The sequence below is a fragment of the Malus domestica genome, chromosome 10, assembly GCF_042453785.1.
Source record: "Malus domestica chromosome 10, GDT2T_hap1".
NCBI classification, from domain to species: domain Eukaryota; kingdom Viridiplantae; phylum Streptophyta; class Magnoliopsida; order Rosales; family Rosaceae; genus Malus; species Malus domestica.
The window spans coordinates 18,144,975-18,160,371 of record NC_091670.1 but is presented as its reverse complement, the minus strand read 5'-3'; the positions used below and the strand labels follow the sequence as shown (position 1 = coordinate 18,160,371).

The 15,397-nt window shown below is 38.3% G+C and overlaps 1 protein-coding gene across 1 annotated transcript; it reads right to left on the bottom strand.

Moving 5' to 3' along the window:
• Positions 1-8,936: 8,936 nt before the first annotated feature.
• On the bottom strand, positions 8,937-9,757 carry LOC108169463 (uncharacterized). Its single transcript, XM_017322885.1, has 2 exons — positions 9,677-9,757; positions 8,937-9,545 (listed from the first exon to the last, which is right to left on the bottom strand). The coding sequence occupies exons 1-2, from the start codon at positions 9,755-9,757 to the stop codon at positions 8,937-8,939; spliced, it is 690 nt and encodes a 229-aa protein (XP_017178374.1).
• Between the last annotated feature and the right edge of the window lie 5,640 nt (positions 9,758-15,397).

Here is a 15,397-nt window from a genome sequence, read left to right as displayed (position 1 = left end):
ATTTATTGTATTACAGGTTAAATACTCTCTTTTTTATGGTAATATTAGGGAGACTAAATTTTTAAACCAAAGTTGCAAACTAAATGTTGTAGTTGTACATGATTGAATTATTAATTAAGTCTCGATAACGTGTTTGTTTCTTATTGATGACACATCATTTAGTTTACAATTTAGTTTAAAATATTTGATCACCCTAGGATTATCCTTTCTTTAATATTGATTCATGTAGAACATCAATTCTCTTACCTAAGAATCGCTTATAGTTTTTTGAACAATCTTGTAATTTGAATCCTCATTTTTAATAATTAAAAAATAAAAACATTAGTTACTGTTGTAGGTGGCTCTCATGCGGCGGTTAGTAAGTAATGTTGACGATAATCACGAGCCAACCGACAAAGATTTGTCTGGGTTCTGTTTTATCTTTTCTTCCCGATATCCGGCGAGCGGTGAATATGTTAATGGTTTATGTAAGGTCCGGCCCACATCTAAAATTGATTAGTGATTATGATATTTAAAAAAAAAAATTAAAAAAATAAAAAAAGAATGAAAACTTTGTATCTAAACAAAAACTTAAATTTTGTCCCTTAGTATTTCAACCTGACGATATTTCTTTTCATTTGGAAGTGAAAGACATTAGGTTTGAATCTCGTAGATGGCAAATTTAATACCAAATTAGGTTGCCAATTGTGTGGCTTAGCCGAACTCCTCCTCTTCCTAGTGTAAAAATATCAATGTACTAACAAAAAAAAAACTTAAATTCTAATCAAAAGCATCTTAATTACTTAATTTAATGCTTATGACAAAATTTGACGTTAAACAACTGAATGTTATAGATATTATATTGAAATGTGATTGTGTAAATTCTAGATAGATTTGGTTATAAGTTATTATTTTTTCTCTACTACAATTGTATTTACTTGGACGATGAGTAATTCTCTCATCTTTACTACAATAAATATAGGCAACGTGTAGAGAGAATACGTATCATAAACACAGAGAAATCCCTACACTTTCTCCACTCTAAGCTGTCTGACCTATGGCTCCTACACCAAAAGCTCCTTGTATGTACACATACATGTCTCCTGGACAATCGCCCCTTACACAGTGGGAATGGTGCATCGGACAAAGCAACAACCCAGATAAGCTATGAAGCTTGTGTGAGTGCCAATAATTCAACGTATGTGAGAATAATAAAAATAAGTCCATCGATCTCAATTTATAAATAGTATTCATAAAATCACCCTTTATAAAATCATAAATGGTTCATTAGAAATTCCGATAAAATCACATAGACGTCCCTCAACTTTTCCAAATCAAACCACAAAGGTTCTTAAACCTATCGTTTATAAATATGCTGAAAACTAAGGTTAGAACGGCACAGTTTGGCCGAAGCCTACAACTCCTAAGCTTCCACATTCTAGACTAACTCTAAATGACCAATGGAGACAGGGATGAGATTTCGAACCACTCAATGAAACCGAATAGGAAGAGAAATTCAGAAACATTCACTGGAATCCAACAAAGAAAGGGTTTTGATGCACCCAACAGAACTGGAAGAAAATGGGATCCCAGATCGCTAAAAAAAAATTGAAACGGAACACGATTTCGGACAACTCAACAAAACAACATAGGAAGAGGGATTGCAAACCACTTAACGGAATCCAGGAGAAGCAGGGTTTCGACCACCTAATAGAACCCAAGCAAACCCGATTATGGACCACTTAACAGAACCACATAGAAAGAGAGATTCTGGACCACTCAACGGAATCCCACATGAGGCAAGGTTCCAAACCATTCTACGGAACCAAGTCGAATTCTGGAAACTTACCTTAGAGTGGCTCAATAAATGAGACATAACACAAGTCGACGCTACAACTCCTTATGACAATAGGTTAACAGTCCTCTATTAGTCTTCATGTTTCACAAACATTTCAAATAAATGTCAAACCACATTTCATAAAATAGATCAATGAGTGAATTTAAAAGCAACAATTTTATATGAAAAACATTTTATAACTCTGTGCCATATCCACTAAGTATACTAGAATGAGAATTTTCAGGTAATAACCAATATCACATATAGTAAAGGTTACTCAACTGGAGTCCGCCCTATGGCACCCCAGCACAACGATTAAGGCGCTCATATACCATCACCACCTAAAACAAAGCACAAGCCCCTTCTCAGAATTCAAGTGATAAAACACATATTTCTAGCTTGTACACTTCTTCTACAACATTCTAGATGGATTTGGGACACGGTGATCAAAAGTCAACCTTCGGTCAAATGTCAAAAGGTAGGGTCAACAATCCTCTGTCATTCAATCCAAACAATCTGCACACCGAATTTCCGTTCCATAACTTCCTAAGGCTCTAATTAAGCTTCTACAACAACATTCTGAAAATTCATGATGATCAGACAGTTCGATTTCCTCCAATATCAAGCTTAAGTGGCAACCAACTACGAAACTAAGCTAAAATAATGAATATGCTAAACTAAAGCCAAAAATGAATTCGGGGCACTGTAACTACCCTAGAAAGACATTTTAGGTTGTTGGTCATGGGCCGACGCCACATGCTCACTACGTGCCCTCACACGCCTGCTAGAGTCAATTGGAATATTTCACCACCATGACGAAATATTCTGTTAAACTTAACAAAGCAATATTCCTCCTCCTCCTTCATCCAGTAGTCGAAGCTGGCGCACTTTGCCGCCATCGAACTTGCCAAAAATTACAAAAAATTGGTGGAAAACTGAGAAAACTTCGAAGAGCCATAACTTATTCATTTCTTAACCAAATTTGACGATTCTTATGTTAAAATGAAGCTAGAGAAGAAGAGGACATGTTTATATGTACCTAGTTGGAGTCTAAGAAGTGGCTGGAGATTGCATGAAACTGGACCGAACTTGAGCTTAAGGTTTGTACTTCAAAAAATAGTGACTAAGGTTGGACTCATGGTGCAGATATGGTCACGGTGGTGTTTAGAGATCAAACTCGCCAGAAATTTTGGAGGTGTAGGTGATTGTATTCACGGGCAAGAAGAAAGAGTCGAGAGGAGTGAGAGAGAGAAATGAGTTGAGAGGAGAGAGACCACGGGAAAAATAGGGAGGAGGGATCTAGAAAATGGGAGTGGGTTTTGTGTGGCACACTAAATAAGGCCAGAAAAGTCAAGCCACATATGCTCTAAATAAAGGTAAAACTAACAAAATACCCTCGGCATTTGCGGTTTGTAAAATCTTCGTTCTAGCTATAAATTTCCTTTTGCTTGTGCTTATGTGTGTCGATACTCAAATATGCTATTAAAAGAGGCAAAACATGAAGGGATATTAAATGTCTGTGTAGAACCCGCGTAGCCCAGCAGAGGCATTTTTGTCCTTTTGCAAATTAAAAAAAAATATTCTATACCAAAAATAAAAATGCGTTGTAACAACAATAACATACGAAATTTAAATAGTGAAATCCAACGACTGAATTTTATAGGACAAATTAACCTTTTGGTCATGCTTGAGCCATAAGTTATTGAAGATGTCGTATTTTGGAGAAATTTCCTTGTACAATATTGAAGAGAACGTCTTTATCTTTCCACGTCTTAATCTTTCTAGTGATATCTCTTAGGCATTTTCTAGGCTGATTTGGTCAGGCAATGGGAGGAATCTTCACAGATTTGATTTCCTATCAGTTTAGGATTTGCCTTTAAGATATTTTATTTAAAGGAAAACTAATAATAAAGGCTTCAAATCTTTACATTTTAATAAAAAAACCACCCACTAACTTTATTTTAATAATAAGGAAAAAAAAAAAACATAACAAACCCACTAGTGCTGGGCACGTACACCCCCCCCCCCAAGTCCATTTTTTTTCTCCTACCTTTTGTCCCATCTTTCAGCTACATTAATAGGTTTTTTTTTATTTATTTTTTGCATAGAATAAAAAAAAATTTGAATTGAATTACATTCTCCTGTTTTATTTTTGTGGTGTTGTTTTCTAATAGTAGTCATGATGATGAGAAATTTTTTAATGTGCCCAGAACACGAGATGGTACACTCCATACAAGTTGTGAGAATCTTGTGTTAAAAAATTAATAACATAAAAAATAAAATTTTCCACCACACTTATATAATAACATGTGGTATTTGTGTTACGGGCACAAGGAAAAATTTCTCGAAGATGACACCCAAGCTCAAGAAATTGGATGGAGAGCTACATTTATTATTGTAGGTATATGAAAAAAGTGAAGAAATTTTAATTTGCTAATTTTTTTTTCCTCGAAAAATAAATAATATTAAAGTTGAATTGTAATGTTTACATCAGACGCTAGAGTGTTAAACAGCCACTCCGGTTCAAACCCAACCTACATATGTGAACCCTCCACACGCATGACATAAGAAGCCACTTGATGCGCGACCCTATTACAGGCACGAGGAGTAAATAGAAACTCTACTACCCGCATTTGTTGGCGTAAAGCTTTAACATCCCAAAGAATACCTTCCAAAGCCACGTCCGTAAGTAAATCCACCTTAATCATATCCACCAAAACCTTCGAGTCCGTCTCTACCTGAACGATCTCAACACCCAACTCCACACAAGCCAACATAGCCATTCTCACTTCTTCCGCTTCCGCCATCAAACTAGATCCACATAATAAATTTCCTATACCACCACCAGCTTGGAATATCCCCACGAAGTCCCTAACAACCCACCCACAACCTCCCACACTTGTTTGGTTACACCAAGCCCCATCACAATTTACCTTCATAGTACGAAAAGGTGGTTTCAACCAAAAACCTTGAATCTCCCTGGTAGGTCGCTGCTTAGCCCTAGGCTGCTGTACCGTCTTCCCACCACTATCAACAACCTTCCGCACCTGTTGACTAAGAAGCTCCAAAGCAGCACACGGGGGTATTAAGATCCCCTTAAACACATCACTATTTCTACACTTCCAGATCTTCCACAAACCACAACTAACCCACCTAATAAAATGTCCTACGTCTTGGAGGTCTCAAATTTGTTACACAAGCTTTTCCAACACTCCAAAAAATCTCCACCCTCCACTGTCACAACATCTAACTGAAGCGGGGAACTAAACCAAAATACCCTCGCAAACGGACATCGAAAAAATAAATGTCCCTGTGTTTCCACCTCTTCATTACATAATGGACATCCGATGTCTATCTGAATACCCCGTCTTCTCAAATTATTACGTACGGCAAGGATATTTCTACATCCCCTCCAAATAAAATGACAAAGCTTGGGGGGAACCCCTAACCGCCATAAATCCGCCGATGTTGAATCCTTTTCGTCTTCCGTACTAGACTGCCCTCCACTCTTGCGCCTAAGTTCTCCATTTGTCTCCATTTGTTGAGCAACTAAATACCCAGATTTAACTGAGTATAGCCCATTACGAGTATAATGCCATATAAGGCGATCTGGACACCCATGTTGACTAAGAGGCATACAAAGAATAACACTAGCTTCTTCCGGACGAAAGCATCATTCAACAAGAGGCCTATCCCATCTCACATCAATAGTTGTAAGATCAGACACCCTGTTAGGCTTGTCAATATACCTGGATAACGGCTTGAAAGTTCGTGGTGTAGGCAACCAAGGATCGGCTAGAATACGAACATGTGTACCATCCCCCACCCTCCATCGACTACCCACGTTCAATACTTTCCTTCCCTGTAATAATCCCTTCCATCCCCACAATGTTCCTCGACCCACCGGAGCTTCAAGAAATGATGAAGATGGAAAATATTTTGCTTGCAAGACCTTGTTCAACATAGACTCCGGATTACATATCACTCGCCACCCAATTTTAGCGAGCATGGCTAAATTAAAAGCAATTATTTCTTTAAAACCGAGACCTCCATCTGACTTTTTCTTCGCAACCTTTCTCCAGGCCATCCAATGAACCCCCTTTTTGTTCTTCTGATCTCGCCACAAAAACCTAGCAATAACCTACTCAACTTCCTTTGCCAACTGTATCGAGAGTTGAAAGCATGACATTGTATAAATAGGTAAAGCAGAAGCTACACTTTTAATTAATATATCCATCCCAGCTACCGACAGAAACTGCTTCGCCCACCCATTAATCCTCTCATCCAATCTATTCCGCACCTCTTCGAACACTTTCTTTTTTGAAGCCCCAAAGTCCGCTTGGATACCTAAATAACTCCCAAATCCGTCTTGTTGTCGAATACCCAACTCCAATGATATTCGATCCTTCAAGGTTTGAGAGCAACCCGCACTGAAGTACACGAAGCTCTTCTCCAGGTTAACAAACTGACCTGAACCTTCAGCATAAATGTGCAATAACCCCCTAACATTTTGAGCCTCAGTCTCTGTAGCCCGACAACATAACACCGAATCATCCGTAAAAAATACATGGGAGATAGGCTTAGCAAGGTGATTGATAGTGATACCCCTTATACGATCAACCCGTTCCTCTTTATGAATTAAAGACGAAAAGCCCTCAGCACAAATAAGGAACAAAAAAATGAGACAAAGGGTCACATTGTCGCAATCCTCTAGTCGGTGTAACATAACCCGTAGCTTCCCCATTAAGTACATACTATAGGACACTGTTTGCACACACTCCATCACCCACTTACAAAAAACATCCTCAAAGCCCAACTTATACAACATTGCGTTCAGAAACGGCCATTTGACTCTATCATAGGCCTTAGCCATATCCAATTTAAGGGCCATAAAATTCATACCCTCGTCGTTGCCTTGTTGCATGGAGTGTAAAAGCTCATAAACCACCAAAATATTATCAGAAATTTGCCTTCCCGCCATAAATGCCGATTGATTTGGGCTAATCAACTTGGGAAGAATCTGCTTTAGCCGATTTGTTAGCACCTACAAGATAATCTTATACACCACGTTACAGAGAGAAATCGATCTAAATTGGGACATTTTTCTAGGATTATCCACCTTCGGAATCAGCACAATATTAGTATGATTCACCTCTTTCAACATCCGTCCCGATTGAAAGAATGATTTAACCATACCCATGACCACTCCTCCCACCGTTTCCCAATGATGATGAAAGAACCTAGCATTAAATCCATCAGGCCCCGGTGACTTCGTTGGATGCATTTGGTAAATAGCTTGTTCAATTTCCATATCCATAACTCGCTCTGTCAAACCCCTATTTTCCACAGAACCAATCTTACAAGGCACACAAGACATTATCTCAAGTACATTTGCAGGTTGATCCGTAGTAAATAAGACTTGAAAATACCCCACGGCAATCTCCCTTAGCTGCTGCACATCAGTACACCACGTGCCATCTTCCCCCTCCAGCCTACGAATAACATTCCTCCGTCTCCGCTTTAATGTTTGTGCATGGAAAAATTTTGTATTTTTATCACCCTTCTGTAACCATTGCATTCTTGATTTTGTCCTCCAATAGAGCTCTTCCATTCTCACCGCCCATGTAAGCTCAACCTCTAACTGTCGAATTCGTTGTTCATTAAACACTGTCTTCTGATACTCCTCCCGAATGATCTTCTTCAATCGACAAATTTCTTTTTGCTCATTACGACCTGTTTTCTTCCACCACCCTACTAAACCATGTCGCACTTGGTGTAATTTTGCCAACAAATTATGGCTCGATACATCCCCTTGCCCATTGCCCCAACATGTTCCGACCACCTTAGCACATTGATCCTCCTAATTCCATCGAGGGCCATACATAAATCTCTTTTTCCTCTTGGGTTGGTCCACCTCCGTGAACAACACAAGCATTGCATGATCCGATCCTTCAAGTACCACATGCTTTACAATCGCCTGCTAATAACTTTGCACCCATTCACTTGTAGCAAGAGCACGATCAATCCGTTCTTGAATGAACCCCTCAGTACGCCTATTCCTCTAGGTATACAGGTACCCTTCGAAGCCCAAGTCTAACAACCGTGTTTGTGTAACAAAATTCCTGAAGTTTCTCATACTAGCAACTGTTCAAATATTGCCTCCCTCTTTCTCCAACTCACACAATAAATCATTAAAGTCTCCCATCATGAGACATGGTTTCGAATACCCATTGATTTAGTTCATTAACACATCAAATTGGTGCGCTCTTTTACGGTCATCAGTGCTTGCATACACAACAACAAGCCTCCATCGACATTGCCTCATCCTATCCTCAACTAACACTTCTACAAAGAAGTCACCATACTTAACCAATACCACATCCTTGGCATCCTTCCAAAATACACACATTCCTCCTGCAATTCCCCTAGGCTCGATTGCATGCATACATGCCATTCCAAGCCTTCGCTTTAAATAACGGTACCTTCAACTATGATTTTTTGTCTCTAATAACACTACCACCTCAGGGGAGTGGAGCCCATTCTGCTCCAACAGATCGTCAACTGCCATGTCCCCCTAATACCCTGACAGTTCCAGCATATAATTTTCATTGTGATCGCGGAGACTCTTCGCAGGTAGTCTCCGCTTGGTCCAACTTAGACCTATGATGTTTTGTCACACGGTAGGACATGTCAAATGGTTCCAGCCCTTCACTATCACCTTCATGGCCTCGTTTAACCCCACCACGGGACACAACTTCAATTATTGGAAGAAGGTTGAAAGGGTCTGAATCTTGAGACAATAAATCACATACCATCTCGCCATCCATCACAACCCTTACAGGACCCTCGTCCTGATTACCTCATTGGCTAACCGCAATAGGAATATTAAGATCAAAATCATGCCCTGGTTGCACCACCTCACTACTTGCCCGACATCCTAATCTGGCGGATTATTTAACACTACCATCCCAGCACCCTCAGCAATGACACCTCCCGGACCAATAAGACCTATATCGAAAGCTTGCTCTCTTGTCCTCCGCTGCCTCTCTTGTTCCATACCTTCTGTAGAGCCCCCTTGTCTCCGCCAGTTTGACGAAGAAGACGCACTCGTTGTCCCCCTCTATCCTCTTTGCAGATCACCACGCTTCACAAAAGGATTCCCCCTCAAGTCAAACTCCGCATCTAATCTTTTAAATGCACATAAAGTTTCCAAAGCGTCATCTAAAACCCCTTCACCACCAATATTGCCATCCCCACACCGTCGCGTAACATACCCCATCTTGCCACAGATAAGGCAATAGCTAAGCAAACCCTCATAGCGGAAGTCCACCCACATACTCCCATCATCAGGGAATTCTACATTAGCACCCCTTATGAGTGGTTCACAGACATCAAAGGAAATCTTCACCTGCAAAAATCGTCCAATACAATCTCTTCCATCATCCTTATCCACCCTTAGCACCTTACCAACCAATCCTCCAATAGTCAAAGCAACCGCCTCTGTCATATTGAAAGGAGGAACGTTATGCAGTTGCACCCATATAGATACCAAGTGTAAGGGTTCTGCCCTCTGATTATGACGAGCCCCATCGACAACTAGCACCAGATCCTCCCGAAACAGCCACGGCTTCTCTGCCTCCAATACACGGCACATGTCCCACCGACTAACAAATCTAGCCATGAACTGCGCCCCACCCAAAGCCCTAATTGACACCCCCTCCCGTCCTCTCTATAGATTAGTAAACTGGTCAATGAAACCATTGTCATTAACCTCATTCCTTGTAAACACTTGTGCAACCACACTGTATTGGAAACCCAGCAAAACACCCTTAACTTCCTTCTTGCCAATCTTAACCCCACCTTTTCCTTCTCAGATAAGGATAAACCCATACCAAACTTCAATGTAAGGCCTTCCATGGTCTGCATGCTTGACCGCTCCATTACTAACTCAAAATCCCAAAGTATCGCCCACAAATCATAAGCAATCCACAAACAGCTTTTTAAATATAATTATTGAGAATTAAACACTATTTATAAAACTTCACCAATAAGGGTCTAAGTTTCAAACCTTATGAAACTGAACTAAGAATTAAACACTTATTTATGAAACTGGAGTAAGAATTAGACAATATTTATGAATTATTTATGAAACCGGACCAAGAAAGAGACACTATTAATGAAATTGTACCAATTACTCTACATTATTTATGAAACTGGACCCAATAACTAGACATTATTTATGAAACATGATCAAGAACTAGACATCATTTTATGAAAGTGGACACAAAACTAGACACTATTTATGAAATTGAACTAATAAATAGTATAGTACCGTTCAGTTTCATAAATAGTGCAGTTTCATAAATAGTGTTCAGTTTTATAAACAGTGTTTAGTTTCATAAACAGTGTACATGTACTATGCGCGCGTCAAGTTTTTTGTTTTTTTTTTTTAAATTGTGTCATTTTCATTAAAAATTAAGTTTTTTTTGTCCTTTTTTTATTAAAATTTAAGTGTTTTTCATTAAAATTTAATTCTTTTTCATTAAATAAAGTTTATAGCATGGTTTTTTGTTAAAATAAACTTTGTCCAAACCCTTTTCATTAAAGTTCCCTTTATTTAATTGTATTTCCAGATTTTGGGAATCCTATTTTAGGTAGGATTTTAATGCTTAACTTAGCATATTTTAGTTGAGCTTTGTAACCCTAGGAGTTGGAAGTTTTGAATTGGAAAATTCGGCTAGAGAGTTTTGGCAATCACTACTTTGTATTGCAAGGGTGTTTTTCCTTTTTTTTTTTTTAATTTTTTTTGTTTTGAAAACTTGAGAATTTTATTGATATGAAAAAAGTGTTAAACCTAGTCAGGGGGGACATAAATCTTGCCTCTCATAGAGCAAGAAAAACAAAATACAAGAAAAGAGCGAAGGAGATACACCTTACTCTTTTTGAAAAAGAAAATACAAGAAAAAGAGGGGGGCATAGACCTTACCTCTCTTGAAAAAGATTGGGTGGACATAGGCTCAGACCCCTTTATAAACCTGAAAGGTAAGAACCTGCAAGACAAGTTGCAAAACGAAAAGGAAAATCCAAAAAGATTAGGTAAAAAAAATCACACGTTAAGAAGGGGAGGCAAACCTGTAGGCTGGCAGGTCAAGAAATCTGAGTGCAAAAAAGGAAAAATCTCTATAGGAGGAGGGGCATGCCAAACAAGTGGAGCGAAAGAAGCCCTAAATTGGCTAATTTGTCAGCAATTGCATTCCCTTCTCGAAATGTGTGAAATGGAATACCCTGCCTTGCAATTGGAAAATACAAATTTTCTAACATGTCTGGAGCAACCAAGGAGGAGAGAAAGATCCAGAAGCAAAACAACATATCACGCTAGAAGAGTCACTTCCAAGACATAAATTTTGCCAACCTCGCGCGTGAGCCAACTCCACAACAAGGATGACAATATGAAGCTCAACATAAAAAGAAGTACGATGCCACAAGCTTAAGGAGAAAATACCAAGAAACTAACCTGTAAAATCTCAGAAACCCCACCACAAGCTACATGACCCGGGCTACGTTTAGAAAGACCATCAATATTCACTTTGACCCAAGAAAATAGAGGGGGATGCCAAAGAACAGGGACTATAGAAGGAGCTTTACAAGACTCAACTAAGATTCCAAGAGAGAATAAAAGTTACTTATCCAAAATGTCCAATGAAAAGGAAGAGGGCTTACTTTCAAACTTCATTTTATTATGCATTTGCCAAATAGCCATTAGCAAGAAAAACCTTGAAGCTAGCTAGACATGGTGAAGTTGTAGAGAAGACCACTTTGACACAAAAGCAAGCCATAAGTCTGAGAAGGAACCCGTAAATGGATGAATAGTCCCAAATTGGGTTGCTAGCCAACACCAAGCACGTTGTACAAATTCACAGCTAAAAAAATAAGTGCTTAATAGATTCAAAATTCTTGTAACATAGTTGGCATATTGGAACTAGCGGAATGCCTTGTCGTTGAAGTTGATCCTCTATTGGGAGCTTTTTGAAAAGAATCTTCCAAGCTAAAATAGAGTAGTAAGGTGGCGTGAAATGACGCTAAATAATAGAAGCCCAACTTTTACCGGAAATTGATGCCGAACAATTTCATAGCCATCATAAAACGAAAAGACTCCAAATGTAGAAGCTTCCTAAATTAACACGTCCTTGTCCTCATCAATTGGAAGAGGCATCTCTAAACTCTCTTTAGCCAAGTCTGGAAAAGTAGAAGAAAAAAATAAAAAGAATAACCCATTTTGCCATACGAATAATATTTGAGACCTTAGTATGAGATAGAGAAGGAGCAAGCTCAGTAGCACCAACAGTGTCTACAATATCCAACCATTTATCAACCCAAAGAGAAGTACTAGAACCATTCACAATCACCCAATGACAATTCTAAAACAAGATATGAAGGATGGATTTAATACCATGCCATATAGAAGATCGCTTGTAACAAGAAGAATATAAACGACCATGTAGCTAAAATCGTTATTGAAAATAAACACTCCAGGGAGAATCAGAAGTAATAATAACCCTCCAAGGTTTAAGAGAGCTATAATATTTAGAGAGCAAAGATCACGCAATCCTAACCCATCCTCATTTTTCAGTGCACATATCTGAGACCTATAAATGGTAACAAATCTTCTTTGAGGTCACCTCGCCAGACCATATAAAATTGCAAGCACATCGTGAAAGAGACCTTAGCAAGGAAGAAGGCCACTGATAAACAGAAAAACTATGCAAAAGAATACTTTGAAAAATTAATTGAATGAGTTGAACTCTTTTAGCCGTAGATAAAAGTCTTCCCTTCCAACCTATTAACTTAGCTTTAGCTTTATCTGCCAAGGGTTGGAGATGACACCTCTTAGGCTTGCCACAAAAAATTGGAACTCCTAAATAGACAAACGGTACTTTACCTTCTTTGAATCCCAAGTAGCTCTCGACCACAACTTTGCGATGCCTTGAAGTAAGCCCAACTAGAAAGTACTTTTATCCTTATTGATGAATTGACCAGAGACCCTACTATATCTATTGAAGAAACCTTGCAAATTACATAGTGTGACACCATCACTTCTATAGAAAATGAATAAGTCATCTGCATAAAGAACATGAGAAGGATAAATACAACCTCTTGGAGTAAAAATTGGCTTAGTAAGCTCATCAAGTTGAAATCGACTCAGATCCTTTGATAAAGCCTCCTCAGCTAGATAGAAAAGCAACAGAGAGGGAGGACTCCTCAACAACAAGAGAAAAAACGACGCGGGTAGCATTGATTAAGCTGGATAACTTAGCAGATCTTAAGATAGTAGAAACCCAGTCCATAAAACAAGTGGAAAACCCAAAGTTAGTAAGCACCCGCAATAGAAAGGACCAATCTAAAGTATCAAAAGCCTTAGCTATATCAACTTTAACTCCCATGTTACCACCACGAGATTTTTTGTCAAGCACATTGAAACATTATGAAAACAAAGGCCAATACAGTCTATGATACGTCGCCCAGGTATAAAAGCAGCTTGTTGTGGAGAAATAATGCGTTGAACAATATGAGAAAGACTAGCTGCCAAAATTTTGGGAATCATCTTGAAAAGAAAATTTACTAAGGCAATAGGTCTAAATTGAGTAATGGAAATAACATCTTCTACCTTCAATACCAGAACCAAGAAATTACTATTAGCATGAGGGTAGAACCAATTTAATTGAAAGAATTGCTACACAAATTGAATAACATCAAAGCCAACAATATCCTAACAGTAGTGATAGAAAAAACCTGGAAAACCATCTGGCTTGGGCGCATTAAAAGCACTTAAAGAGAAAACTGCCTCCTTAATTTCCTCATCAATAGGTAATGCATGTAAAAGATTATTTTTAAAATCAGTAACCATTAGCTGAATAACCTCACAAACCTCATCAACACCTGAAAGAGTGAAAGAAGAATCTAACAAAATCAGATAAAAATTAACAATATGGTTCTCAATTGCCTGCGGATCAATAAGAAGATTATTTCCATTATGAACACAATTGATATGAGAGCTAGAGGATTTACTACGAGCATAGGACAACCATAGGCAACTGTACTCATCCACCACTGAGTTACATTTTCTCGAAAAGATGAATGTTGAACCCACATTGATTGAAAACGAAAAGGACGAGGGCCACTAATGAGTCAATATTATATTATATATTTTACCCTATTTTTAGTATAATTTGGTAATTATTTTGGTAGAATTTTGATGCTTTGCTTTATATTTTTAATATAAGACATTCGACTTCCTCTGGAGCAAAACGTAATCAAATGGATGAATTTTTGAGTTATTCAAATTGGAGGACGTCCGTGTGTCTCTTGGCTTGTTTGTATCACAATTTGGAATTTTTCTACAAAGTGGTTATTTTCTGGCGATTTAATAAAGGAGTAGTGCGTGTTGCTGGAAAGTGACATTTCTGGGCTTAAACTGCGTTTTTGGAGCCCAAGATGACCTCATATAGGTTTGTGGCCTTATGGAGAAGTGTTTAGAATAGTCCAAGCTTTAAATCCAGCTATTTTGGGCCAGTTTTGGAGCTGATTTGGGTTCAAAACGTAGCTGTGCAGATTTTTGGGCGAATTTACCAAGTTAATTTAGGATCATGTTTCCTATTTTATTTCAATTTATTAAGTTTCCTAGTTTTATTCTAAGACCTTTTATTAGGAGGATTTTATTTAGAGTAGTAAAAATAAGCCTTTTTTGGCTAGCCCTAGGGGGGAACGCACACACTACTTTAGAGAGTTTTTGAAGTTTATTTTCAAGGTGTTTTCTATCATTTTTCTATTTCAATAAAATTCCTTTTGTTTCATGGTTGTTTGTAACTAATTTTCTTTTGCTAGGGCGATGCCTTGAGACTTAGCATGAATATGTAATTTTTATTTAATTGCTTATGATATTATGCATGCATGCTTTGAATTATTAATCACTGTACTTTAAATTGTCTATATATCTTATGGTGCGTTTGGTACGTGGGATGGGACGAAACAGAGTGGGACGAACGCATTCCATCCCACGTTTGGTGCACTAAAATTATGTGGAACGTGTGTCCCACGGAACCGAAATGGATTAAATTTTGGTTCTCCCTCCCCCCTGGAATGGGTTTTTCCATCCTGTGGAACACATAAATGATAAATTTTAAGACAAAAATACCCCTTAGCTTTTCCAATATTTACACCTTCTAAATCATACAACAAACCCTATCCTTCCTCTTCCTCTTCTCTGCCGCTGAAGTTCTTCATCCTTGCATCTCCCCTTCGCAACCTTCCTCTTCATCCTCTTTGTGTGCCTCTCCATGAACTTCAGCTCTGCATCTCCATTCCAGGTTTGATCTACATTTAGAGGTATCTCTCTATCTGGATTCATTTTTTTCAGTGTTCAAGTTTCGATTTTTATGTGCTGAAATCTACAAATCTGATGTCTTTGAGTTCTGTTAGATTGGATTATGTTTTGGATTTTCCTCTGTTGGATTGGGTTCTGTTGGATTAAATATAAACTAGAACCTTTGATGAATTTATCAGGGTTAATGTCAACACCAATAA